This window comes from Balaenoptera musculus, chromosome 11, assembly GCF_009873245.2.
Source record: "Balaenoptera musculus isolate JJ_BM4_2016_0621 chromosome 11, mBalMus1.pri.v3, whole genome shotgun sequence".
Classification (NCBI taxonomy): domain Eukaryota; kingdom Metazoa; phylum Chordata; class Mammalia; order Artiodactyla; family Balaenopteridae; genus Balaenoptera; species Balaenoptera musculus.
Window position 1 is genome coordinate 66,736,964 of NC_045795.1, and position 27,305 is coordinate 66,764,268.

The 27,305-nt window shown below is 40.9% G+C and overlaps 1 protein-coding gene across 4 annotated transcripts in view; it reads left to right on the forward strand.

Annotated features, from left to right (window-relative positions):
• The window catches only part of DOCK3 (dedicator of cytokinesis 3), a 385,395-nt gene that overhangs the window by 303,327 nt on the left and 54,763 nt on the right, over positions 1-27,305 (forward strand). For all 4 annotated transcript variants that reach the window (XM_036869659.1, XM_036869661.1, XM_036869660.1 and 1 more), the window contains exons 19-27: positions 169-266; positions 2,809-2,892; positions 3,931-4,031; positions 7,971-8,052; positions 12,504-12,674; positions 15,692-15,884; positions 18,850-18,977; positions 21,378-21,524; positions 23,578-23,676. In XM_036869659.1, the coding sequence (XP_036725554.1) occupies positions 169-266; positions 2,809-2,892; positions 3,931-4,031; positions 7,971-8,052; positions 12,504-12,674; positions 15,692-15,884; positions 18,850-18,977; positions 21,378-21,524; positions 23,578-23,676 (1,103 nt within the window). The remainder of the gene's footprint in view (positions 1-168; positions 267-2,808; positions 2,893-3,930; positions 4,032-7,970; positions 8,053-12,503; positions 12,675-15,691; positions 15,885-18,849; positions 18,978-21,377; positions 21,525-23,577; positions 23,677-27,305) is intronic.

A 27,305-nucleotide genomic window follows, 5' to 3' on the forward strand; every position in this document is an offset into this window, starting at 1 on the left:
GACTTTACAGATGTGTCTTTAGCCTTTATCTCAGCACTCCAGAGGCTGTTATACTGCTCGTAGCTATTTCTGTCCTTCTAGGTCTCACCTGTCCTTGGCAGGGAGAGTCTGGGCTTTGCTTGTCCATAACATAGCCAGGGTTCACCGTCTTTTGGGCTTGCTTCCTAGTGGACCTCCTTGCTCTGCTGAAATGGAAGGCCTTTCCAGACCGGATCATGGACATCCTAGGGCGGCTGCGGCATGTCAGTGGGGAGGAAATTGTTAAGGTATGGCTTCACACAATTCACACATGCTACCTGAGCAAGAATCTGGGCAGAAGGCCTCACTTCCCCTTGATTTCTGCCAGTAAGCCTCTAAGACCATTTCTCGAGGTTTATAATTAGGTGAGTAGAAATAAAGGTATTTTTCTTTCTTAACTTCTTTTTTTAAAGTAGGTATCACATCAGGTTTATTACCTTTTAGAAACTACCTTTAAGTTTTAAGCCCTATTTTCTGTCTTGTTTTTCTTCCTAGAAAGCAAACTGGTAATTAAAGGGCAGTGATAAAAACACCCTCTCAGAAACAATCCCAGTGTGTGCTGCTGCCCACATGCCTTAGGTCTCCTCTCCCTTCCTCTCTCTTCCCTTACTTTGTAAACCTTTACCACAAATCCAGCCTGATGTCTTCTTGGCTCTACTCTCTTGATTATCTACAGGAACTCTGAATACTCTCCATTAACTGTAACTTGATTTTGCCCAGTCTCTCACTAGAGTCCGTAATAGGGGACTCTTCCTTACTCCCTTCCTCAATTGCTTTTTCAAGTACTTTTGTGACATTTCCTATCTAATGGCCTGAGCAGGCTGACAGCAACACTACCAGACCCCAGTTGTTTTCCATAGGGCTTCTCCGCAGTGTGTAGAAACCAGGTGTTTGCCCACCTGACTTTAGCTCAAGAAAACTCCCAGGCACTTCCTGATGGTGAAAGCCCAGTAGGTGGATTCTGCACAATGGACTGAACTCAACTGAGGAAAATGGAAGTGCTTTTGGTGATCAGCAAGGGCAATGGAATGTAGGATAGAGATTAAATGTCAAGAAGGCAACTTGTCTATCAGTGAGCATTCTTGGCTCTATCATTGCAAGTCTCAAATCTATTAGCATTGCACTGTCTGTACTTTCATTTTACAGCTCCGTTGACTCAATAATACACAACATGGTGTCTCCAAACGAGGAATAATTTTAAAGTCTGTGTATGGCTTTGTACTTTTATGAAGTCTTGTATGAATTTTGTGTTAATCAATTGATCAGAGTATCATAAATTTTTAAAAGAACTCTTTATACAAACGAGCTAATACTAGTTTTTGAAACTTAAGATAAATGCCCTTATACTCAGGGCATTTTTTTCCTTCTAAACATATGAAAAATTTAACCAGTAAAACAGACCAGGTATTAAGAAAAGTCTGTGATCTTTTTAAGGCTGAGTTGTTACATTCCCGACAAAAGAACATCCTACCATCATTTCTGGTTTTAGCATCAGTATTTGTCTCAAGCCAGCCAGAGAGAATTAAAGAGATTATGCTAGCATTTTAATTAATTTTTACTTTTTATTGTAAGATTTCAAACATACCAAAAAAAGTTGACAGAATAGAATAAATAACCGTACATGTACCTATCCTAACAGTTACCCCTGACTGTCATCAGCCCATGGTCAGTCCTGCCCATAAACTCCTTATCCATGCCTTCTACCTTATATTGTTTTGAAATAAGTTGTAAACATTATATCATTAAATTGCATTTTGACCAACAGAATATTAGATTTGATTTTTAAAGACTGGGAGCATCTGTGAGTATTTATTATTCTCCCTTGGTTTTTGCATCTTAGAAAGGAAAAGGCACGTGCTCAAAAAAAAAATGGTGACTCCAGATATTTTACCCTCTTTGACAGCCCTCATCAGCTGCATTCTCCCTTCTCCTGGGATACTAATTTCTAGACCAAAGAATAGTTTCTGTAGTTAAGGCCTAGCTTGCCACAGCCTCATCCAAATGTCCTCTACAGAGTTAGGCCATAGAGGAGAACAAGGGACTATCAAATTTTGGGGGACCCAGGAAAGTAAGCCCTTTTTCTCAAAATGGATTTGGCAACAGAATCACTTAGATTGGGACTTCCCTGGTGGCACAGTGATTAAGAATCCACCTGCCAATGCAGGGGACACAGGTTCGAGCCCTGGTCCGGGAAGATCCCACATGCCGTGGAGCAACTAAGCCTGTGAGCTACAACTACTGAGCCTGAGCTCTAGAGCCTGTGAGCCACAACTACTGAAGCCCGCACGCCTAGAGCCTGTGCTCCACAACAGGAGAAGCCACTGCAATGAGAAGCCCGCGCACCACAACAAGGAGTAGCCCCCACTCACTGCAGCTAGAGAAAGCCTGCGCATAGCAACGAAGGCCCAATGCAGCCAATAAATAAATAAATAAAGTTATAAAAAAAAAAATCACTTAGATTGTCTTCATTTCAAAATTACTGTTCTACCTGGATGTCCTACGTTTTTTAAGTAATTGCTCTTTCCTTATAAGTTTAGCACTTACCCAATAGGAAGAGCCTCTTTAGGTCTCTCTTAGGGCCCTTTGGGCTGTAAGCAAACACCCCCACGTCCACCTAGTTATTTCTTGGCTAGGTGGAGGTGGGGTACTAGGTTATTTTTAAGTGGTGGTTTGAGATCTTAGGAGATCTTTGACTTCGTTTACTGGGAAATAAATTCATTGGTGTATGGAAGTTTGACCATGTGTCCAAGGTCCGAAGACCTGAGCCCTCTGATTTTTATGCTGTTGCAGTTTCTACAGGACATCTTAGATACGCTGTTTGTGATTTTGGATGATAATACAGAGAAATATGGCCTGTTGGTGTTTCAGTCTTTGGTAAGTCTCACCCTTCCTGATTTTTGTTAATTATTCCTGTCACACATTTTCTAAAAATCTAAGGAAAGCAATTTATTAGAGTGAGTCAGCACAAGATGTAGATGTTTCCAATAGAAAAGGAACTGAGGAGTGTCACCCAAGGAAGACCAACAATCACCCTACCAGGCAGAGCCCTACAAGATCAAATCTGGACTTCAACTTTGTAGTTTTGATACTCAGTCTCACCACTGTTACAGGGTTTCCTAGCCCCTGAAATAGTGACCTACACGAACAAAAGGCCCAGAGACTAATATAGGAAACAAGACAGCCTGTTTTTCCACTTACAAAAGTAGGATACAACCACCAGGAAAAGCAGAGACTCACTTGTGCTGGTGGAGCATCACACTCTCTCCCTCTATGCAGTTGTTTGGGAACCAGAGTCTCAGAAGGTTGCTTAGTGTGAAAGGACAGTGATTTGGATGTTTAGTGCATTTTGTTGAATATATCCAGTCCTACAGGAGGGCTGTATGTTCAAGGAGAACCAGATACTCTGAGTCTACCTGATAGATGAGGAGCAGAGGCAAGAGTTAGAATGGTACTTGCAAAGTTTGCTTCTCTGGCTTTTCTTCTTCCTTGTTTCCCTGGCCAGCCGACCCTGTTTCCGAAGGGTGCAGCCTTTCATAGGCTGGTTTGGCTTAGAGGACAATATTTTTCTCTCTCTCTTTTCCAAGTTTTTTGAGACAACTTAGTGTTTATGACACCTACACAGGTATTTTGATTCCCCAGGTCCATATTGAACCACCTAGCATTCGTGAAGAGAGAAGATCAAAGTAACACTGGCATTGACAGATGAGTCCCAAGTTTGGAATAGGAGGCCAAGGATGTTAGGAATAGAACAAACATGACAGAAATACAGACACAGAATGGAAATCCTACATTCACTGGGAACACTGGAGAAAACACTAGCAGTTTGCCATTCCTTGAAGAATCAAGAGTTGTTTTCTGCTGGGGTTAGGTTTGAGGCCTCCAATGAATTCTGCTACCCTCCATCTCTCCCAGGTATTCATCATCAACCTGCTCCGAGACATCAAATATTTCCACTTCCGACCTGTAATGGACACATACATCCAGAAGCACTTTGCTGGAGCCCTGGCATACAAGTAAGTTGCATTTGGCACCATCATTAGGACTTGTGTTTGACTAGAAAGACGGGCTTTTAAAAAGTTCGGTGGCAACCAACATTCGTTCAGCAGACCTTTTTTTTTTAAACTTCATTTACTTATTTTTTAACCCCGGTAAAATACACATAGCATAAAACGTATCATCTTAACCAATTTTTTTTTTAATAAGGGTAACCTCTCTTTTTTTTTTTTTTTTTAAAGAATCAATTTTATTTATTTATTTATTTTTGGTTGCATTGGGTCTTCATTGCTGCACGTGGGCTTTCTGTAGTTGTGGCGAGCGGGGGCTACTCTCCGTGGCGGTGTGCGGGCTTCTCATTGCGGTGGCTTCTCTTGTTGCGAAGCACAGGCTCTAGGCATGCAGGCTCAGTAGTTGTGGCACACGGGCTTAGTTGCTCTGCAGCATGTGGGATCTTCCCAGACCAGGGGTCGAACCCGTGTCCCCTGCATTGGCAGGCGGATTCTTAACCACTGGGCCACCAGGGAAGTCCCTTAACCATTTTTAAGTGTACAGCTCAGTGGCATTAAGTATATCTACATTTTTGTACAACCATCACCACCATTCATCTCCAGAACTGTTTTCATCTTGCAAAACTGAAGCTCTGTACCCATTAACCAATAACTTCCCATTCCCCCCACCACCACCCAGTCCTCGTGTAATCACCATTATAGTTTTTGTCTATGGATTTGCTAATCTAGGACCTCATATAAATTGAATCATACAATATTTGTCTCCTTGTGACTGGCTTATTTCACTTACCATAATGTCCTCAGTGTTCATCCATGTCATAGCATGTGTCAGAATTTCCTTCCTTTCATTCTAAATAATGTTTATTATTTATATATTATAATATATATATAATATATATATATAAATATATATATATTTATAATGAAACCACATACAGTGGTACGTATATACCACATTTTGTTTATCCATTCATCTGTTGATGAATGCTTGGCTGTATTTATCCACCTTTCAGCTATTGTGAATAATGCTACTATGAACATGGGCATACAAATATCTCTTAGAGACCCTGCTTTCAAGTCTTTTGGGTATATACCCAGAAATGGAATGGGTAGATCATATGATAATCCTATTTTTAATTTTTTGGGGAACCACTATACTATTTTCCACAGCAGCTGCACCATTTTACATTCCCACCGATAATGCACAAGTGTTCTAGTATCTCCACATTCTCGCCAATACTTGTTACTTTCTGGTTTTTTCGTTTTTTTTTTTTTTTTTTTTTTTGTAGTAGCCTTTCTAATGGATATGAGATGGTATCTTGTGGTTTTGATTTGCATTTCCCTAATGATTAGTGATGCTGAGCATCTCTTCATGTGCTTATTGACCATTTATATATCTTCTTTGGAGAAAAATCTATAAGTCCTTTGCCTATTTTTGAATCAGGTTGTTTGGTTGTTTGTTGCTGAGCCGTAATTTTGGATATTAACCCATTTTCAGGGATATGATTTGCAAATATTTTCTCCCATTGCCTTTTTAATCTGTTGATTGTGTCTTTTGATGCACAGAAGTCTTCAATTTTGATATAGTTTAATTTATCTAATTTTTCTTTCATTGCCTATGTTTTGATGTCTTATCCAAGAAATGATTGCTTAATCCAATGTTGTGAAACTTTTCTCCTATGTTTTTGTATAAGAGTTTTATAGTTTTAGCTCTTATGTTTAGGTATTTGATTAATTTTGAATTAATTTTTGTTTATTGTGCAACATAAGAGTCCAATTTTATTCTTTTGTTTGTGGATATTTAGTTTTCCCAATACAAGTTGTAGAAAAAGAATATCCTTTTCCCATTTAATGATGAAAATCATTTGACTGTATACATGAGGGTTTATTTCTGGGCGGTTTTATTCTATTGATGTATGTATCTGTCTTTATGCCAGTACCACCCTGTTTTGACTAGTCTTTATAATCAAAGTTAAAGTTACTCTTTGTAGCTTTGTAGGACGTTTGAAATCAGGAAGTGTGCATCCTCTAACTTTGTTCTTCTTTTTCAAGATTGTTTTGGCTCTTTGGGGTCCCTAGAGATTCCATATGAACTTTAGGATGGAGTTTTCTGTTTCTGCAAAAAATGTCATTGGGATTTTGATAGAGATTGCATTGAATTTGTAGATCACTTTGGATAGTGTTGACATCTTAACCAAATTAAGTCTCCCAATCCATGAACGTGGATGTCTTTCTGTTTATTATTAACTTCTTTAATTTTTTTTTTTCAGCAACATTTTGTTGTTTTCAAAGTATAAGTCTTTCACCCCCTTGGGTAACTTTATTCCTAAGTATTTTATTCTTTTTTGATGCTACTGTAAATGGATTGTTTTCTTAATTTTCTTTTTTGATTGTTCGTTGTTAGTATATAGAAAAGCAAATGATTTATATATGTTGATTTTGTTGCAGTGTTGCTGAATTCATTTATTAGTTCTAACAGGGTTTTTTGTGGATTCTTTAGATTTTTCTACATACAAGATCATGTTAGCTACAAACAAAGATAATTTTACTTCTTCCTTTCCAATTTGGATGCCTTTTATTGCTTTTTCTTGCCCAGTTGCTCTTTCACTACTAATACATTGAATAGAAGTAGCAAAAGCAGGCATCCTTGCCTTGTTTCTGATCTTAGAGGAACACATTTCAGTCTTTTACCATTGAGTATGATGTTAGATGTTAGCTTTCCGCTGATGTTTTAAACTAGAGTTTATTACATAGTTGTCATACTTTTCCTTCTAAGAAATGATGGCAGAGCTGCTAAAAATATGTCTTGCTTTTTCAGTGAGAAACATGTGAATAGCTAACTATAGTACTGACAAATAAATATCAAAGAAAAGAAAAAGATAGTCAATAAAAGAGATAATATGAATAATAAACATGGGAAACACTCACAGGTTATCTAAAACCATTAAAGCAATTTTTAAAGTCACCATATTATTCTATGGAATGAGCACAGGTTTTTTTTAAATATTTATTTATTTATTTGGTTGCATCAGGTCTTAGTTGCAGCAGGCGGGCTCCTTAGTTGCGGCACGTAGACTCCTTAGTTGTGGCATGCACATGGGATCTAGTTCCCTGACCAGGGATCGAACCTGGGCCCTGCATTGGGAGTGCGGAGTCTTATCCACTGCGCCACTAGGGTAGTCCCAGCACAAGCTTAGCAAACAAAACCGAAGGGTTCTGAGGCTGTGGAATCACTGGAACTCTGACACTTTGATGTCACTTTGGAGAGCAGGCACTGTGCTATATATTTTACATGTGTCATCTCATTAGAATTCACAGTTTGAGATGTACTGTTGTTTCCTCTATATTTTAAATGAAAAGAATGAGGACAGAGGATCCAAATAACTTGCCCAAGGATGCAAAGCTAGAAACTGATAGGCCTAAGATGCGAACTGTTATCTGACGAGGGCCTGCACTCTTGCCCTGGGTACTCTTTTGCCATGTAAATGTGAAGGCCTTCTGACCCTGTAATCCCATTCCACTCAGATGACTTGGTCCTAAGGAAATAAGATCATTGGGATGGCAAGGAGGGGCACACCGGACTATACACCTTTATTCAGAGTCTGTTGTATGTTCTGGAGACTTAGCAGTTTTAAACAAAACAAAACAAAACACACATCCAGTCCCAGACTTCGGGAAAACTTTCTTGTAATCAGAAAAAATGTGTGTCAGGGAAAGTGGGAAAGAATGATTATAATTGCTGATTGAAATGTGGCAACTCTTTTTGGACAGGGAGTGTTGTCTGGTCTTGGATGATCTAAAGATTCCACAGCTGTATTGGATCCATCACTCCATTCTAGCTCATTAGCAGTATATTATTTCCTATATGGCTAATTCAGGACTGCAAATATTTTAGGCTGCATTGCTTTTGGATTAAAGTGGGGTTTCTGGAACTGTTCTTTTTCCTAGGGAGCTAATCCGCTGTTTGAAGTGGTACATGGACTGCTCAGCAGAACTGATTCGGCAGGACCACATTCAGGAAGCCATGAGGGTAATGTACTGAGCTTGCTATACAAAAAGGGCCCACCCCTGCAGAACTTTGCAAGTAGCCTCAATGGAGTAGTGTGCGGGACAAGTGTAGACAGCCAGTACACTGCTCTGCTTTCAGGAAAGACTGCCTTGATCCACATAACTGCCCTTTCCTCACTTTGATTTTGCCCTAAAAGGTCTTTATTCCTCATAATTTTATCTTAAAGCAGGAGGGAGGGATGATGTGCATGTGGCTCTGAGCCATCCTCCCTGCTTGGTTTTTACCAACAATGTCAGTCTTTGCTTCTACTGGCTAAAATATCATATCTCCTTCTAAGCCAGTGTTGGTGGCAACATTGATTAGAAATAAGATCTTCCAGTACTTTTCCCTTCTTCAGTAGTTACTAAACGTTGTTTTTTTATAACTGATTTAAGTTAAAAGAGCTGAGTGGATTCACTGTATGCAGATATGTTGAGAAGAAGATAATCTAAAAACCGTGACCAGGCAGCCCTTTGCATTGCTGGACAGCTCCACTTTACAGGGGGCTGTCCTCATTGTTAGTTAACTATACTTTCTGGTAACTTCTTTTCATGACTACTGCTTCTACTCTAGAGAACAGCCTATGAGAATGTTGATCCCTCTTTTGCTCAGCAGTTCTCCGTATAGCTATTTGAAGAAGACTGTCGTATCCTCTGAGAACTCATTTAAAGCAAGTTCATGCTTGCTTGCTTGCTTGCTTGCTTTTTTGTCCGTCTTTTCTTGTTCTTGAGTTACTCTCTTTTTTTAGTTGCTTTTTAACCATGTCTTTCCCATCCTTTCTAGTTAGTAATAAAAGAAGAATGGCAGCAAAGTAGTTCTGCTTTCTCTCTGTCCTCTTTTAATATCCCATCATCTGCTCTAAGTACTTCTGGGCCTATGATTTTGTTATTCTTGTCCACGTGGTAACAGGTGAAACAGATGTTCCCCCAAGCATCATCAGGTTAAAGAGGCAAAATCAAATCATAAATCCATATTTTCCCTGCCTCTTCTTTGCACATTCTGTAAAAATGTAAGGCCACAAGTCTCACTTCTGTCTTTCTTCACACAGTACATGTCAGCTGAGCAATCAGCATGTCATGGGTGCTAAGATGCAAAGAGTAAGACTGACCTCTCCCCTTGAAGAACACATCCCCTGTGTCCTAAGGGGAATCAGGCTCAAACACAAGTGTGGAGCAGGGTTCTGAGTGTAATGTGAGGGCAAGCACTGGGTTCTGTTCTTCTCAACCCCAGCGCCTATGAAGTGCCCTGCATAGTATTTGAGGGGATACAAGTTGAGTTAAATGCAAAAGATTCTATGTGAGTTCATAAATTAATTGCTTAAGGTTACTGGAGATGCTATCTCGGAAGTTTTCTCCTAAGAGTCATTCATTCAACCATTCATTCAGTTAGTATTGCTTGATACCTGCCATATGTCAGACACTGTGTTAACCACTGCGGATTCAGCAGGAGCCCAAGTAGAAAGGCTAGGCCTTCATAGCACTTCCATTCAAGCGGGGAAAAGACAGATAGTAAACATGTCAAACAGATAAATACACAAAGTAAGTGAGAAAAGAAAATTGATGATGCTATGAGGGAAATAAACAGGATCTTGGGATGGAATGGCTGGAGAGGAGGGTTTACTTCAGATCAAGAGTTTAGGGAAAGCTTCTCTGACGAGGTGACCTGAGCTGAAATCAGTGTTAAGAACTGGGGGACACACATTTCAGACTGAGGAAACAGCATGTTTAAAAGCCTGGATGGGAAAGAGCTGGAGTTTTCAAGCAACCATAAAGTGGCTGATGTGACAAAAGCAGAAGCTTTCAAATATTAGGTTGGATGTGAGAGGTGGCAGAAAGGAAGACCTGAGGCTGGTTCCAGGGGTCTGGCTAGATGAGCTGGGTTGATGGCAGGGTCACCTATGGAGGTAGAAAACTCCTGGAGAATATCAGGTTTGGGTGGGGAAAAGGAAGAGTTCCATTGTGGGGGAGCACTTTTCAGGGGGTACTTTCATACTTGTTCTTACCTTTCAAATGTATTTGAGTGGCATCTGATACTAATGCATCTAGCCCAACAGTTTTATCAGGCCATTTCCACTTCTTCATCAAATTTCAGTTTACAAGTCCTCTTGACCAAATGTGTAAGTCTCTATCTGATCCTAATTTCATCCTTATTCACAGAATGCGTATGCTTCTGACCTGGCGTTTCTTATTCTGGTATCATAATCTGTGGACCAGGAAACCTCCTCTTCTTTATTGCTCTTGATTCAATACATCTTGCTACTTGTACATCATCTCTTCCTTTCCCTTTCAGAGTCATGACCTTCCAAAGTTATGCCACTAAAGAAGATGAAAATAAAGAGTCTTTTATTTTCTAACTTGGTTACATTATTCCTGTGTGAATGACTTACGAGGGGCTATCCTTGGTGGGTCTGAGGATGGCTTTTGGCAGGGCGTTCCAAAAAGGCAGCATACTTTTCACTGCTGAGCTGCATCAGGTTCTTACCAGGGAGCCAGGAAAGAGAAAGCACAATGATCTCCTTAGTGACAGAAAGGTTGTAATAACTTTTAGGATCTCTTTTCCTTTCAGGTTTATTAACTTAAGTAGAAAAAGACAGAGAAGCTGCTTCAGCCATAGTTAAGTGTTCCATTGTCTCCACACGGGGTTGGGAACACCTGTAAACTTCAAACAACTTCCATAGGATCCACCCTCACCTTTTATCCCACTCTTCTGCTCTCCTCACTTTACCCAGTTGCATCTGTCACAGGTGGCCAGCTTCACCTGGTCCTGGCCATCAGCTGGTGCTGATGGTAAAAATCAAGAGGAGTAGGGAAAGGGGAAGTCAGGTAATGATGGATGACTGGAAGTGAGCTTGTTTTCCTTGCCCTCATCCAGGTGTTCACAGGCTGTCTTCGACGACAGCCTTGTACTCCTCTGCAGAGTGTTTTATATTTTAGGACTTAATGGAGGAACTGATCTCTCATACCCAGGAAGTGCAAGCGACTTTGCTGTCTGGTTCTGCCTCTCACTCTGAAACTAGTGGATGTTTTAAGCCACTCAGTACATCTCTTGTGGTAGTTGTTTCAAACTGAAAAAAAACCCCAAAAAAAACACTTTCCTTTATAAATTTAGCAGAGACTTTCCAGATTCTTTACAGACCAGGCATTAAATTTCCAGGTTATTTGTAGACCAGGCATTAAAAGGCTACTGAAACAGAGACTGTAGCATTTATGGAGATGAGGCCAAACACTGTAATTTATTCTACAGAATCCTCTGGTGCAGGCCTTGGAACACACATTTTTCTGAACTAGCCATTTTCCAGTGCCAACAGAGTTTAGTGTGGGACACATAAACACACACACACACACAAAGTTTTGCTTTGCTAAACCTGACAGATGAATAGATCATGAAAGTAGCTTGGGAATTGTTTCCTGTTATATAGTTCAAGTAACTGAGCTCCATATTTCATCCTTGGATAAGTTTCTCCTCAGTTTTCAATGTCTCTGCCTTTCCAGTGTCTGGGAAATCGTTAGCCTTTCTTTGATTAGAAAGTATAGTCTTGGATCTTGAATTCTCTTAAAAGAGAATTATTCAGCTCATAAGCATGGACCAAGCTGCAGGGACTCCTCAGAAACAGATTCTGCTCCCAAAACATGTTATGGGAGCTTTGTCTTCTGTATTGTTCATGAACTATTGATGGCAGGTGTCCTGGTCTGGAAGAGGATGGAAAATGGGTGGGTTAGGTCCACCAGCTCCTGTGCAACTAGCGGCAAGTTCTTCAGACTTGACCCCTGGTGAGAAGGCTGGCACGTGTCAGGGGCCAGCTGTTTCTCGAAGATGCAGAAGACTCCTTAAAGGACTGTTCCTTCTTGGAATAAATTTAAGAGAGGTTCTTATATCATTACCTTTGTAGCCTTTTATTTCCAGACCTGAGAAAAATGAGAGAAATTTAATTTTCTTTTGATCCTATATGGTCTTGAATTCAACTGCTTCCATAATAGTCTGTGGTTATACACTTCCATAACCACATGAAATAATTTGATGATTCTCTCAGTACATAGACAGTTGCTGCTCAGTGACCATTGGAGTTTTGAGAAAAGGTTTAGTTCACTACTAAATATAAAGTAGATAACTAATAATAACCTGCTATATAGCACAGGGAATTCTACTGAATACTCTGTAATGACCTGTACAGGAAAAGAATCTAAAACAGAGTGGATATATGTATGTGTATAACTGATTCACTTTGCTGTACAGCAGAAACTAACACAACATTGTAAATCAACTCTACTCCAATAAAAAATTTTTAAAAATTAAACTGCTTGTCTCCATAGTTGGAATTGTCCACCTCCCAATTTTGGTGTATAATTTTCTGGTACTCCACCCTTCATTCCCTCATATGTTAGCTTCTGGACATCTTTAACACCTCTCTATCCCTTTTTCTCATACACCTCCAGGCCTTGGAGTACCTTTTCAAGTTTATTGTGCAGTCAAGGATCCTGTACTCACGTGCCACCTGTGGGATGGAAGAGGAGCAATTCCGGTCCAGCATCCAAGAACTTTTCCAGTCCATCCGGTTTGTGCTCAGTTTGGACAGCAGAAACTCAGAAACACTCCTTTTCACTCAGGTCTGTGAGCTACAGGAAAGTTTTGCTGCTGGATTCTTGTCTGTCTTAGCAGGTGGTTTCTTTGTCCTCTGGCTTCCAGAGTCAAAGAAGCCCTGCCAAGCTCCTGTGTTTTGGGTAAGGGGTGAGTTATAAGGAAATACCTAATAGAATAAAATGCTGCTTTTACTTCAAAGCCAGCTATGCCCCAGCTTCCAAATATAAGACAGCCCAGTGGCTTTATGGTGGAGAAGAAGCACAACTTTGCCCTCTTTAGACCAAATTTATTTAGCTACCATGCTATTAGTTGTTCATGAACATCTTATTTATAGAGGATATTCAGAATGTATAGAGAATTTTATTTCCTAGCCACTGTATTAATTTTAAAAACCTCAGGTTAGTATTGGTCCATCCTAGCAGTTAAGAATGAGATAGGTTGAAAAACAGCAGAAATAACTAGAAAACTTTGGCTAAGAATTAGGATTAGATTCTATTAGAAATACCAGTGTGGGAAGGAAGTTGCTTCCTTATATTAAAAACGTCTGGCCAGCTAATCAGTTACCTTTTACATGCAACCTTACCCTAGAAGGGATCACGGATATTGTTCATTACCCCAGTCACAAAGGGGTTATTTTTGCTTATAAATAAATGTCAGAATTTTATCTAATGAATTTCACTTCTTTGATTTTTTTGAAGCCAATTATTACATCAAAACCTATGAGCAAAGACCAGACAGCCTTTCTCATGTCCATTCATTCAGTCACTGCCAGGTCTGTCAGTGCAAATGTATGTTTAAATATCTCGTTTAAGATTAGAATAGTCTGCTTTTTTTGTTTTCCACTTGCTTCTATGTTGCCCCGTGGCCCAGAGAACAGGTGAGCAACTGGGTGATAGCCTCTATTAAAGAGTGGAATACATCAAGGTCACCAGGTATCTCTATAAGAAAGGCTCCTTCCATGGTCTCCCCTCCTGAACACCCCAAACCAGTCATCTTTCTCCTTCCTTCCTCTCCCCCAGCCTATCTGTTCCTGCCAACCAGGGCCCAGGACACCTACTCCTCCCTCAGCCTGTGGAGATATGGGGAGCTAGCAGAGCAAGCCAGATACGCTTTCTGAGAACTCAGCAATGCCCTGTACTCAATGGCATGTTCCTATCACATCAGGATAAATAGCTTAGTTGTAGTCTTATCTTAGACCTGAGTCAGAATCAGACCTGCTTCTTTGGTGCCAGGCTCATGTTTCACAGTTTCAGAACTTTCAGCAAGTATGCTATTCAGTCAGACTTTATATCTTTGATTCTGACCACTAGGAGATGTTATGGTGCAAGTGTCCTTCTGTTCCGATGCCATAAGTATAGGAAATTTCACCATTTAAGAGAGCAAATCAGCTACTGTTTGTTGTTGATTATGAAATACCTGCTTTTCTGGGAATTCCCTAGCAGTCCAGTGGTTAGGACTCGGCACTTTCACTGCCATGGCCCCAGGTTCAATCCCTGGTTGGGGAACTAAGATCCTGCAAGCCACACAGCGCAGCCAAAAGGAAAGGAAAAAAAAAGAAATACCTGCTTTTCCCCCTTGTCTTTTGTATCTAGTTGCTTATGATGATAGTTTTTGTGCTGGTTCTAATTACTGCAAAATGATTTCCTTGATATCCCAGGGAGTTATAAATCTGCAGATAGAATTCATAAAAGTTCAGTCTTTGGTCCTGGCCTGAACATAGACTGCAGTATGACAGACCCATTTCCCCATGTGATAAATTTTCACTCACTCTAGGCCAGTGTCTTATTGCCTGTTGAAGCAATCAGGAAAAACAGCTCCCACCCTGCCCCCCAAACTGCCACTTAGGAAGAGCGCACTCTCACCTCGTCTCAAGGTGACACTCCATTTCCCTTTGTAAATCTCGGCTTAATAGTGTAAGAGGACTGAGAAGTACGAAGAGCCTCCTTCATGCTGCTTCCATTTAGACAAGAGAAATGAACAAGAGCCAGCATTTATTGAAGGTCTATTGTGTGCCAGGCAGTCTACTGGAAATTAATTTTATGCACCTAAACTTTTTCCTCATACCAATACGAGGAGAAAAGTAATAGCATCATCCCCATTTTATAGATGAGAAAAGTGAGGATTACGTAGTAACTCACCCAAGGTTATGTGGCAGATAAGTAGTAATGCTGGGATTTAAACTCATGTCTGTCCAATTCCAAAACTCATTCTCTTGCTCCTAAACTATTCTGCCTCCCAAAGGCTCAGATTGTTCTCAAGAGGTTACCGTATGGGTCTGCCAGAGCTAAGATCCTAGGAGAGAATTCTCCAAACACACACATACTCCACTTGTCCAGGCCATCTAGGTCTCTGAACTCTATGCCAACATTATCAGCAGTCCTCAAGAGTTCATGGCTGACTAAATCCACACATTCTCCATCCTTTTGGATTTACACTTGAAACTGCCAGGCATCACACGTGAAGGAAATAATTTACAAAGTCTTTAGATTTCATGGTTTCAAATAAATGACACTATTCTGGGGAAATGGTCCAGTTTTCAGAGCTGGATTGCTGGCTGCAGGACTGTGAATGGAGTTCACCTAGTGCTGCTTGATGGTGCTCAGTTATCTTTGCCTACGTTCTTTGAGAGCTTCCTGGCTTGAATTTGGGACTGAAACTGGAAAGTCAAGAGCTTGATCATAGAGACAGACAAAAAATTTAAATCCATTTTATGAGCAAAAACAGCTATGGATGTTAAGCCCTAGAGTTAATTTCTCTATATATTCCCTTCTCTTGCCAGCAAATGCCTTGGCAAGTTCTGAAAGCTTCAAGCGGCCTGGGCCCCAGTAAATTCTCTTGTTTTGGTTTCCTTTTTGGTTCTCCCTGCTCCATGCCCTAAGAGTGCTGCAGGGATGGATGGAGTCCAAGGCCAGGGAGGAGCCCATTCGAGGCAGGGGTGCTGCAATGACTTCTCAACCTCTCACCACCATGTATCATTGTCTAAGCATGCAAGATAGGTGCATACCTAACTCTGAGCTAACCAGAGCTTCACTTGCTTCTGCAGGCTGCACTTCTCAATTCCTTCCCAACGATCTTTGACGAGCTGCTGCAAATGTTCACTGTGCAGGAGGTAGCAGAGTTTGTGAGAGGGACTCTCGGGAGCATGCCCAGCACTGTGCACATTGGGCAGTCAATGGATGTGGTCAAGCTGCAGTCCATTGCCAGAACTGTGGATAGCCGCCTATTTTCTTTCTCAGGTAAATCAAGTTGGGATGAGAGTCAGACTCACCTTTCTTCCTTATCAGGGTGTTGGCCAAGTGGGAAGCAAAGCATCAGTTTCATCAGCCATCATGCAAGATGCCAGTGGCCCTTCAAATGCAGAGTTTTTGGTAAACTCTGTTAGAGAATGCAGCCAGAACCTAGGCCTACTGCCTTACTCACAATTTATTCCTAGGGACCCACATGGGGTGGCCTGCCTCCAGGCCCACAAGTCTAGCCAGCTGCCAAGAATGGGGCCTGCCATAGCCCCAGCAGGATGAAAAAACAGAAGGAAAGGAGGGGGAACAAGGGAGAAAGGTCTAGCCCAAGGGGATAGGATAAGTCAAGGAAATAAAAGAGACCCTGAAAGGGGGGCGCTGAGGACCCACTATACTTTCTTGGTTCCTTTCCTCACCAGTCAGATAGATTCCTTTTCCTCTCTCTGAAGGAGCTTCTAAAGATTAGACAAAGTGATGGACAGGGAGCCCTCCACACTCCAAAAGAGGTCAGGACAGCCTAACAAATACCGTCAGCAGGCCAGACTGTCTTTCAGACGGAACCCCCGGATTCATACCTGAAACCACATTGAATGTGATCAAATACTCAATAGTCAGATGTTGAGATCAATGTGAGCCTGATCCTTTAAGCAGAATATCACTATTGTGGAATAAATTTCTAGGGCACAGGAATAAATCTGAAATGCTAGTAAAGCAATTATTATTAGAATTTTTATAATTAGAATTTTTTGGTAGTAAAATATTTTAAGTTTGACTTTTAAAGTATAAGAACAATAATTTCTCAGCCCAGAGCTACACACATTTGCAGTACTAAATAAATACTCTCTTTAACTTAACTCTACCTGTGTAAAGTATTGCTGATGGTAAAGCTGCCACCAAGAAATTCAGCTTTTCTCCACCTATAACTTTTTATGGTAAACACTTTTCTCTTCATCAGTTCTTGGATTGAAGATAAAATCAATGGTTTGGACATACTTTCACTGAAGCCACTGCATACACTCAAGCTTTGAGCACTGCCTAAAGCAGATGCTTTCTGGATATATGGGAAGGCGGACAGCAGACTGCCCCCATTGACATAGTTATTTCTAACACTTTTGCATGTACTTGCTGCTTCCCATAATCACTTAAGAAAAATTATTCTTATGTGGCTGGAACTATGTAATTGGATATTGAGATAATAAGCCACCACCAAATTTTCACTTGAATCTCACTTTCATTGAATGCCTGAGTTGAAGCATCTTCCCTGAAGCAGGAAGGCTTTTACCAGTGGTGTCATTAACCAACACATATTCTCAGAGCGTATCAGTTTGTTTTCTTCATCAGCAGACTCCAATAACAAACTACTATTTTGTCTGCAGGCAGCTGTTGGTTGTTACAAATCTTGCTCTGTTGGTATTTTGGTCTACAAAATACAGTATGAACTTCTCTTTTATCCAAGTATCCTTTTAAACATAGAATAGCTGTCATTCCATTTTATTTGAACATATTCTAAGTGTTTGACAAGGCAGTCCCCAAAACCTCTTGTATGTTATGTAGTTTGTCTTTTGCTGAAAAAGATTTTCATTCTGAATTTCATCTGGAATACTTAATTATGGTCAAATATGAATAATAAATCCCAAATGCCTTGGCTTGTTTGTGTTACTGGTAGTCGGACTGAATCATGCTGGCCAGGTATGGTGGTACTTTTATCACACAGTCATTGACCACATTGGAGTGCAAGATACCAGAAACATGTTCACACTTGTATTTCACCTTCTCATCACACCTGTGAAGTCATAGATGGGGGAAATTAAGCCCACAGAAGGAGTCAACCTGCCTAAAATCTTAGAGTGAATTAATAAAAGAACTTGATTTAGGATTTAGCCTTCTTGAATTCGGAGTTCTAAATATAGTCACCCCCCGATGAAAATATTATTCAGGTAGCATTGAAGAGAAAAGAAAAGAAAAACATTTTAATGTATGCAGTAGGATTGACAATGAGGTTTAGCTGATTATCGCAGGCTTATGACAAGATAAAAGTCCTGCTTCTATTCCTTTCATTGCTGTGGATACATGTAGCATCCCACAAGCCTGAGGGGAAAAGGAGGCAGGCCCGATGGCTGACGCAAAGTGCGTAACTTACGGGGGTGGAAGTGCCAGGCCGCCATCCAGGGCATTGAGAAGAGGGACCATTTATAATCCATACCAAGTCTGTAAGTTCAATCAGTGTAGTTCAGGGCTTCCCTGGTGATGCAGTGGTTAAGAATCCGCCTGCCAATGCAGGGGACACGGGTTCAAGCCCTGGTCCAGAAAGATCCCACATGCCGCGGAGCAACTAAGCCCGTGCGCCACAACTACTGAGCCTGCGCTCTAGAGCCCGCGAGCCACAACTACTGAGCCCACGTGCCACAGCTACTGAAGCCTGTGTGCCTAGACCCCATGCTCTGCAACAAGAGAAGCCACCACAATGAGAAGCCCGCGCACCACAATGAAGAGTAGCCTCTGCTCGTTGCAACTAGAGAAAGCCCGCACGCAGTGACGAAGACCCAACACAGCCAAAAATAAATAAATTTATTTATTTAAAAAAAAAAATCAGTGTAGTTCATAGAACTGTGTCATTTAAATGGGGTTTTCACTGTAATCTGTGCTTTTAATTTGGAGTCTAGTCAGTAAAGAGATTTTATTTGGAAGCAGTCTCCTAACATTATCCTGAATAACATGCCCTAGATATTTAGGCCTGAAATGAGAAAGAAGGAACGAGAGATAGAAAGATAATGCTGTGCAATGTCTTAAAATGTCCAGGAAGTGGGCTCTTAGGCCCACATAAGGGAAGGGGGTGATTTCCAGCTTGGCTGCAGTCTCAGCCCCACCTACTTTGAGACCAGCTGCATCCCACATTGCCACTTGCTTCCAAAGGTAGCTGGTTCTCCTCTGAAGGGCTTCTTCACCTTTGTGTTTTCTCTCTCAGAATCCCGCCGCATCCTGCTTCCTGTGGTTCTCCATCACATTCACCTTCACCTGAGACAGCAGAAAGAGCTGCTAATCTGCTCAGGGATTCTTGGCAGCATCTTCTCCATCGTCAAGACCAGCTCTCTGGTAGTGGCCCTAGACCCGCTCCACTCCCCACCCTAAGCTCTGTCCCTCTCTTGTGTTACTTTAGCCAGAGGCAGACCAACAAAGATCACTCTGTACACTTCCCAGTCAGAGAAGCTTTCATCAGTGATGGGGGTTCCCAAGTGAATGGAGGCCTCCCTATGTGTGCCCAGCAGGCTTCTCAACACAACAGTCTTGCTATGTTAAAAAATTGTACTGCCATAAATACACCCAGAAACATAAGTTGTCTGTAGTACCAAAAAGCCCAATCCTGTGCATGCTCTATTTCTGTCAAAAGGTATTACTTCTGTATTCCTGGGAGTGTTCTAAGGATACTCAGGCACAAGCACAGGGAGGCAGGCCCAGGCTGAGAGGCAGCTTGCTCATTCAGACTTTTCTGGCAGCTTCCTGGCAGCTTGATTCCACCCACATGGCATTCCTATACCATGCCAGATGAGAGCAGGGTGTACGAGAGATAAATGTTGTCCACAAGAGTTCTGAGCCTCATGGGATGGTAGAATTGTACTTTAGGGGTCAGGTTTCAACTAGTAGTGCTTTTGCCTATTTTCTTTCTTCTTTATTTTTATTTTTTAGAAGAGATCTGTGGTAGGAGGGAAGGGAGGTAGGAAAGGAGGGAAAACATGTATCAGGCATGAATAAGGGTAGGAATTTATTTTAATTATATTTATTTTATATATTTATGATAATGGAAGAAATGCATATTTCTTTTAGAAAATTTGGAAACTATAGGAAAATATAAAGAAATTTAAAACAAGAATGAGTTTTTAATTACGCCATCTTATTAAGTTGAGATAAGGTTTTTGGAGAATAAAATTTCAAGTGCATTTAAAATGAATGCCAGTAGCCAAGTGATAGGAACATACGAGGTTAGGTTATCCAGGAAGATAGAGCAGGAGAGATGCTGAAAAGAAAGAGTGTGCTTGGTTTGAACAGGATACAAGGACTCAATAGGGGGCTCTGGTATCCAGACTTAAAGTACCATCTGGTGGTGGGGGCCCAGCTTGGCAGAGTGACTGTGATGGTTGTAGTGGCCCTTTTGTTTGATCTTGGCTCCAGGCAAGGCCTGGCAGCTCTCTTTCCTATCAGGCCTCAGAGAAGCAACACCAGGCACATAAGGTGTACTGGTAACCCAGGGTCAGACTTGGGATGGGAGGCTTACTGCTAAAGGAAAGAGAGAAATTGAACGGGAAAAGAAAGGGTAGGGGAGGAATGGCAGAGGAATGGGAACAGGTAAAAACCTGAAGGAGATGATCTGGTTGTGTTTGTGGGGCTAGAGAGTCAAGTGCAATTAGTTGCTTACAACTACTCAAAGAGCCATCACAGGTTTTAAGAGTGTTATGATCAGTTCAGCAAATGAGAAAGAAGACTTTGGTCCCAAGAGCTGCTCAGATTTTTCACGTGGAATGGGGCTCAGTGTAACTATATTGAATGGATGGAGGGTGGGTGAAATTTAAGCTCCATGAAAGCAGAGATATTACCTTTCTTGTTCACTTCTGTATACTCAGTTCTCAAACAGTGACTGGCACATGGTAAATACTTACTGAATGGTGGGTTGATGGATGGATGGACATTTGGACCAGTAATAATATAAAGAGACTGGAGAAGAGGCAATGGGAATCTCTTTGTGAGATAATGAAAATCAAGTTACAGGGTTTGAGATTGCATGTGAGAGGTCTATAAAAAGATAGCACAGACTCTGCCTAAATTCAGAACCTGGTGACTGGGAAGCAGCCCTTAGTGAGGAGGCGTGCTCCGTTGTTTTTGTGAGGCTGCCTGAAAGAGATGCACTGAGACCAGAGTCCTTCTGGTGGACCAGGGAACGTGAGCAAGAATGCCAAGGAGCTAGAAGTGGCATATCTGGGCAGCAGTCAGGCCTGGCAAAAATTGAGGTCACTCAAGGAGAAAATGGTTCTCAGAAAGACTGAGATACTTCTGTGTGCATTAGCAATAGTAAAGGTGCTGCCACCACACCCCGTGGTGTGAATTCTTTACCATTTTCTCAAAATGTTAGTCAGCAGTGCTGTGCTTCCTCCTGACTTTTCTAGGAAAATCAAAGAAAACATTTAACTTAGAACCTTCACTTCTGCCCTGTATATTGAAATTAATGTATTTGTCTGAGGTTCACAACTGTGGGTGTCAGGGTGGTGCTACGTTAGGGTAAGGCCCCAGCCACCAAACCAACGCAGCAGCAGCAGGTGTGCCTCACCTCCTTTCAGAGCCATTGTTCCAGGTTCCTTGACACTGCATACCAGTGAGGCCAGGAGCTCAGTGTTGAGAATTAAGTCAGAAGACCACTCCTGATGTGGCTGACTTAGTAAGTACTGGCAGCTGCACGTCAGCAGGTCTGGCACTAATGGTGTGCTCTCTCGCTGCTCACTCCAGGAGGCAGATGTCATGGAGGAGGTAGAAATGATGGTGGAGAGCCTCTTGGACGTGCTCTTACAGACTCTGCTCACCATCATGAGCAAATCGCACGCTCAGGAGGCGGTAAGAGGGCAGCGGTGCCCGCAGTGCACAGCGGAGATCACTGTTAGTAACTAACATTCAGGTTTTCTTGCTTTCTTTTCTAACCTGGGGTTCCTCCACACCAAACCTCATCTCACCATCACACCACCTTCATCTCAGCTTCCCTTCCTGCCTGGTTGTCAGCATGCTGCCCTTTTTCCTTCTCGAGTCAGACTCCATCTCCACTCTGAACGCTCTAGGTGCATACTCACAGGAGTCTACTTCGGGGCAGAGCCAGTGATGCTTCCTGTCCTGTTTTCCTGCACACCACCTCCATTGGCCTTTGCATTTGAGCCAAGTCATTTTCTATAATGTGGAATAAAGCAAAGACATAGTAAGAGGTTGAAGGTGAAAAATATAGACTATTCCTTCTAGGAGCAGGCTCTTATAAATGATGTGCATGACAGTTATTTTCTCACAATTTGCTTGTACCTACAAATTAGTCGCTTTTGTCCATAGTGTTTGTATCTAAATGTCTAGTATCAGGAGAAATGTGATGAGGTAGAATTGGGCTGGCATTACTGAACAATGATATCCTATGATCGAATTAGAAGAGAAACAGACTGGGAAAGCTTCTCAGGTGTGGCAAAGAGACACCCCCGAGAACCCCCACCCCTATACAGAGTGGACTTCTTAGCCCTGATGTTGGAACATGATAAACAGATTGCTTGGAATCTTCTAGTTGGCAGGTGGAAGACTACAATGATCCCTTTGTAGAAAACCTTCTATGGGAGCAAGCCAAGCTCCAGCATGTTAGGGAGAGCAAAGAGCAGACGTGAGTTCTGGAGCATTGGGCTTGGAAAGAATATCTGCTCTCTTAGGAACCCCTATTCAGGACACCCTCACTGTAGGTAAAAACATATGCACCCTGGCATGTCCTGGCAGCCCATCCTTCTAACCAGCAATGACACAGTGCTGGCTGTGGGCCAGATCCTGCTTTATGCACTCTACAAATATTAACTCATTAGCAATACTAAAGAAGTGATCTATTTTATATGGATTTAATGAAGATGATAGCAACAATTTATTGAGCACGGCTTTATGTAGTGAACTGTTTACTTAAATGCTTTATGTACATTAATGCATCTGATCCTCACAACAAATCTATAAATTATGGCTTATGTCCATTTTTTTCAGATAAAACTGAGGTTCATGTCCCTGTATATATTTTATTTATTTATTTTTTATTTATTTTTTTTTCCTGTATATATTTTAAATACATGTATGTATAATAATTTCATGAGTCTAAAAAGGATCTGAGAGACTAAAAAACTGTTGTCAAATTCCCATGAGTTTAAAAACATTTGAGAACTGCCCAAATGAAGTAATTTTTCCTCCATCCCTTCTAAGGAGGCAACCTTGTAAGAGGAAGCCATGCTCAGCTGCCCCGTGCCAAAAATTTCCATGAGATGAGTCTTTGGAGTCCTTAAGGTGGGGTTTTCATCCATGTACCCCAGTTGGAACTTGAAATTTTAAAGACTCATTTTTTTATCTTTAAATGTTTACTTAAAGCCATTAGCTCATCTACTCATAAAGGTCCGTTTTGACTCTTCTGCTTTCCAGAGAGTTATGTTGATCTACTGTGTTCCATCTGCCTGGTCCAGTAATCACATGTAAGCTCTGGGAGGTCCCCAAGGAGAACCTTGTAGAAGGGCTTCTCCAGCCCAGCAGGATAGGCAGAGCCCAGATTCTGTCCAGAGAAGGCTGAGAGCCCTGTTCCCAGTAGCCCCTCCAGACTTCAGTATGGTACCCTGGCAACATATAATGACAAAGGACTATGAAGCCAAAACTTTCCTAGGAAAAAGCTAGACTATCTGTCTTACTTGGCAGTAATTCTTTGTTATAGGTTAAGGTTTTTCAATTAGCCCCATGCTGCAGAGGTCTTATTAAAACTCCCAACCCCTCAGGCCCCCCTTAGCTGAAAAGAAAATTCATATTCAGGGCCAGAGTTGTCACCTTCCCTTTCATGATCATTGGGGCCATCTCAGACCCTTCCTTCTCTCCTTGCCCTCTGTGGATTGGGGGAACACAGCTCTTGTCATTGGCTTTGCTAAGTGTTTTTTGGGTTGGTCCCCAGGGCGAGTATGTGTCCTGCCTTCTCTCATTGCTCCGCCAGATGTGTGACACCCATTACCAGCACCTCCTGGACAACTTCCAGAGCAAAGATGAGCTCAAGGTAGGCAGAAAAACATTGACCTTTCACCCGGGAAAGGAAGCATGCAACTAAGACTACCCAGGAGTCTTTCCCCTGCCAGAGGGTGAGTGCAAGTGGCCAGTGTTGCCAAGGGTATAAGATGTACCAGCCTCACTTTACAGCTGACTGCATGGCTTCCAGAAGCTGAAAGCCAGCAATATTCCCACAGATCCAGACCCCAGTAACATTGGCAAGTTTTCCCTGACTGATAGCAGCCCTGTGACCATGTGCCTCTATGAGAGGCTACTCTGGGCCACACTGGTTGTCAGCAAACCAGGACTCTTCCCTTTCTTATGAACTCAACAGATGATTTGTAGATTGCTCATGAAACAGGCTTCACAAGACCTATCAATGTTCCAGCTGTCTTTTTGCAGAGAGTGATAATCTGATCCATAATTCATATGGAAATGTGAGGAACTCAGAATAGCCAAATGGTCTTGAAAAAGAAAACAAAATTGGAGGATTCACACTTCCCAGTTTCAAAACTTACAACAAAATAACAGTAATCAAGATTGGTACTGACCTAAAGTTAGACAGATAAATCAATGGAATTGGATTGAGAGTCCAGAAATAAACCTTTATATTTACAGTCAATTGATATTCAATAATGGTGCCAAGACAGTTTCAATGAGGATAGAAGAGTCTTTTCAACAAATTGTGCTGGGACAACTTGATATCTACATGCAGAAGAATGAAATTGTACCCCTACTTCACACCATATAAAAAATTAACTCAGAAGGGATCGTAGACCTATTTGTAAAAGCTAAACTGTAAAACTCTTAGAAGGAAACATAGGAGTATATCTTTAAATCCTTAGGTTTAGCTGTGGTTTCTGAGATTTGATGCCAAAAGTAGGAACAACAAAAGATAAAATAGATAAGTTAGACTTTACCAAAATTAAAAACTTTTCTATTTCAAAGGACACCATCAAGAAAGTTAAAGACAACCCACAGAATGAAAGAAAATATTGGCAAAGCATGAATCTAATAAAGGACTTGTATTATTATATAAAGAACTATTACAACTCAACAATAAAAAGACAAATAACCCAATTTAATAATGAGCAAAGGATTTTAATAGACATGTCCCCAAAGAAGATATGTAAATAGTCAGTACACAGTTGAAAAGATGCTCAACATCATTAGTCATTAGGGAAATGCAGATCAAAACCACAGTAAGATACTGCTTCACTTTCAAAGTGGATATAATTAAAAAGACAAGTATTGGTATTAATTCTAACTTAAACATTTGGTAGAATTCACCAGTGAAGCCGTCTGGTCCTGTGCTTTTCTTTGTGTGAAGCTTTTCAATTATTAATTTGATCTCTTCATTTATGATAGGTCTACTCATATTTTCTGTTTCTTCTTTAAATAAATTTTAGTAGTTTGTATCTTTCTAAAAATTTGTCCATTTCATCTAGATTATATAATTTGTTGGCATGCATTTGGTCCATAGTAGTCCCTTATAAACCTTTCTAGTTCTGTAACATTAGTAATGATATCCCTTCTTTCATCCCTAATTTTTATTTATTTATTTATTTATTATTTATTTATTTTTAATTAATTAATTTATTGGCTGCATTGGGTCTTCATTGCTGCAAGCAGGCTTTTTCTAGTTGTGGCGAGCAGGGGCTACATTGTGGTACGCAGGCTTCTCATTGCAGTGGCTTCTCTTCGTTGCAGAGCATGGGCTCTAGGCGCGCGGGCTTCAGTAATTGCAACATGCGGGCTCAGTAGTTGTGGTTTGCGGGCTCTAGAGTGCAGGTTCAGTAGTTGTGGTGCATGGGCTTAGTTGCTCCGCGGCATGTGGGATCTTCCCGGACCAGGGCTCGAACCCGTGTCCCCTGCATTGGCAGGTGGATTCTTAACCACTGCGCCACCAGGGAAGTCCTATCCTTAATTTTAGTAATTTGAGTCTTCTCTCTCCTTTTTTTTCTTGGTCAGACTAGCTAAAAGTTTGTCAATTTTGTTATCTTTTCAAAGAACCAACTTTTGGTTTCATTTTCTCCTCTATTTTCCTCTTCTCTATTTCATTTACTTCTGCTCTAATTTTTATTATTCCCTTCCTTCTGCTTACTTTAGTTTGCTCTTCTTTTTCTAGTTTCTTAAGGTGTAATGTAGGTTATTTATTTGGGATCTTTCTTCTTTTTAATATAGGCACTACAGCTATAATCTTTAGCTTCATCCCTTAAGTTTTGATTTGATATGTTTTCCCTTTTATTCATGTCAAAGCTGTTCCTGATTTCCTTGTGGTTTCTTCTTTGATGCATTGGTTATTTGGGAGTGTACTGTTTAATTCCACATTTAAAAAAATTTTCCTAAATTTCCTTCTTGATTCCTTCTTTCCTTATTGATTTCTAACTCCCTTTCATGATGGTTGGAGAGCATGCTGTGTGTGATTTCAGTTCTTTTAAATTTACTGAGGCTTTCTTTATGGCCTAACATGGTCTACCCTAAAGAAGAGAATGCACATATCCTTCTGTGTGCATTTGAGAAGAATGTGTGTATTCTGCTATTATTGGATGGAGTGTTGTATAGATGTCAGTTAGGTCTAGTTAGTTTATAGTATTGTTCAAGATTTCTCTTTAAATATTTATTTATTTATTTGGTTACGTCAGGTCTTAGTTGTGACACGCAGGATCTTAGTTGCAGCATGTAGGATCTTTCATTGCGGCATGCGGACTTCTCTATGGTTGCGATGCATGGGCTCTAGAGCATGTGGTCTCAGTAGTTGCAGCACACGGGCTCTCTAGTTGTGGCACACAGGCTCCAGAGCACACGGGCTCAGTAGTTGCAGCGCGCGGGCTTTCTAGTTGTGGTGTGTGGGCTCTAGAGCATGTGGGCTTAGTTGCCCCGTGGCATGTGAGATCTTAGTTCCCTGACCAGGGATTGAACTCACATCCCCTGCATTGGAAGGCAGATTCTTAACCACTGGACCACCAGGGAAGTCCCATTCAAGATTTCTTTTTCCTTGCTGATCTTCTATTTAGTTGTTCTATACATTATTGAAAATGGTACATTAAAGTCTCCAACTGTCATTGTTGAATTGTCTGTTTTTCCTTTCAGTTTTGTTAGGTTTTGCTTCCTGTATTTTGAGGCTCTCTTTTAAGTGCATTTATATTTATAATTATGTCTTCCATACCAACTGACTCCTTTATCACTATAAAATGTTCTTTTTAATCTCTATTAACAATTTTTGTTAAAGTCTATATTGTTTTATGTTAACATAGCCACACCAGTTTTCTTTTGGGTACTATTTTCATTGTATGTATTTGTCTATCCTTTTACATTCAATATATTTGTGTCTTTGAATCTAAAGTATTTATGTATCTTGTAGATAACATACAATTGGATCATGTTTATTTTTTAATCCATTCTTCCTGTCTCTGCCTTTTGATTGGAATGCTTAACCCATTTACATTTGTTGTAATTACCAATAAGAGGATTTACACCTGCCATTTTGCTGTTTGTTTTATATCTATCTTATGTATGTTTCCATAATTTCCTGTTTCATTTTACATCTTATAATTTCTTTGTTGAAAACTGGACAATTTAAATAATGTAGCAAGTCTGGAAATCAGATTCCCTTCCCCCTGCCCACATCCCCAGGGT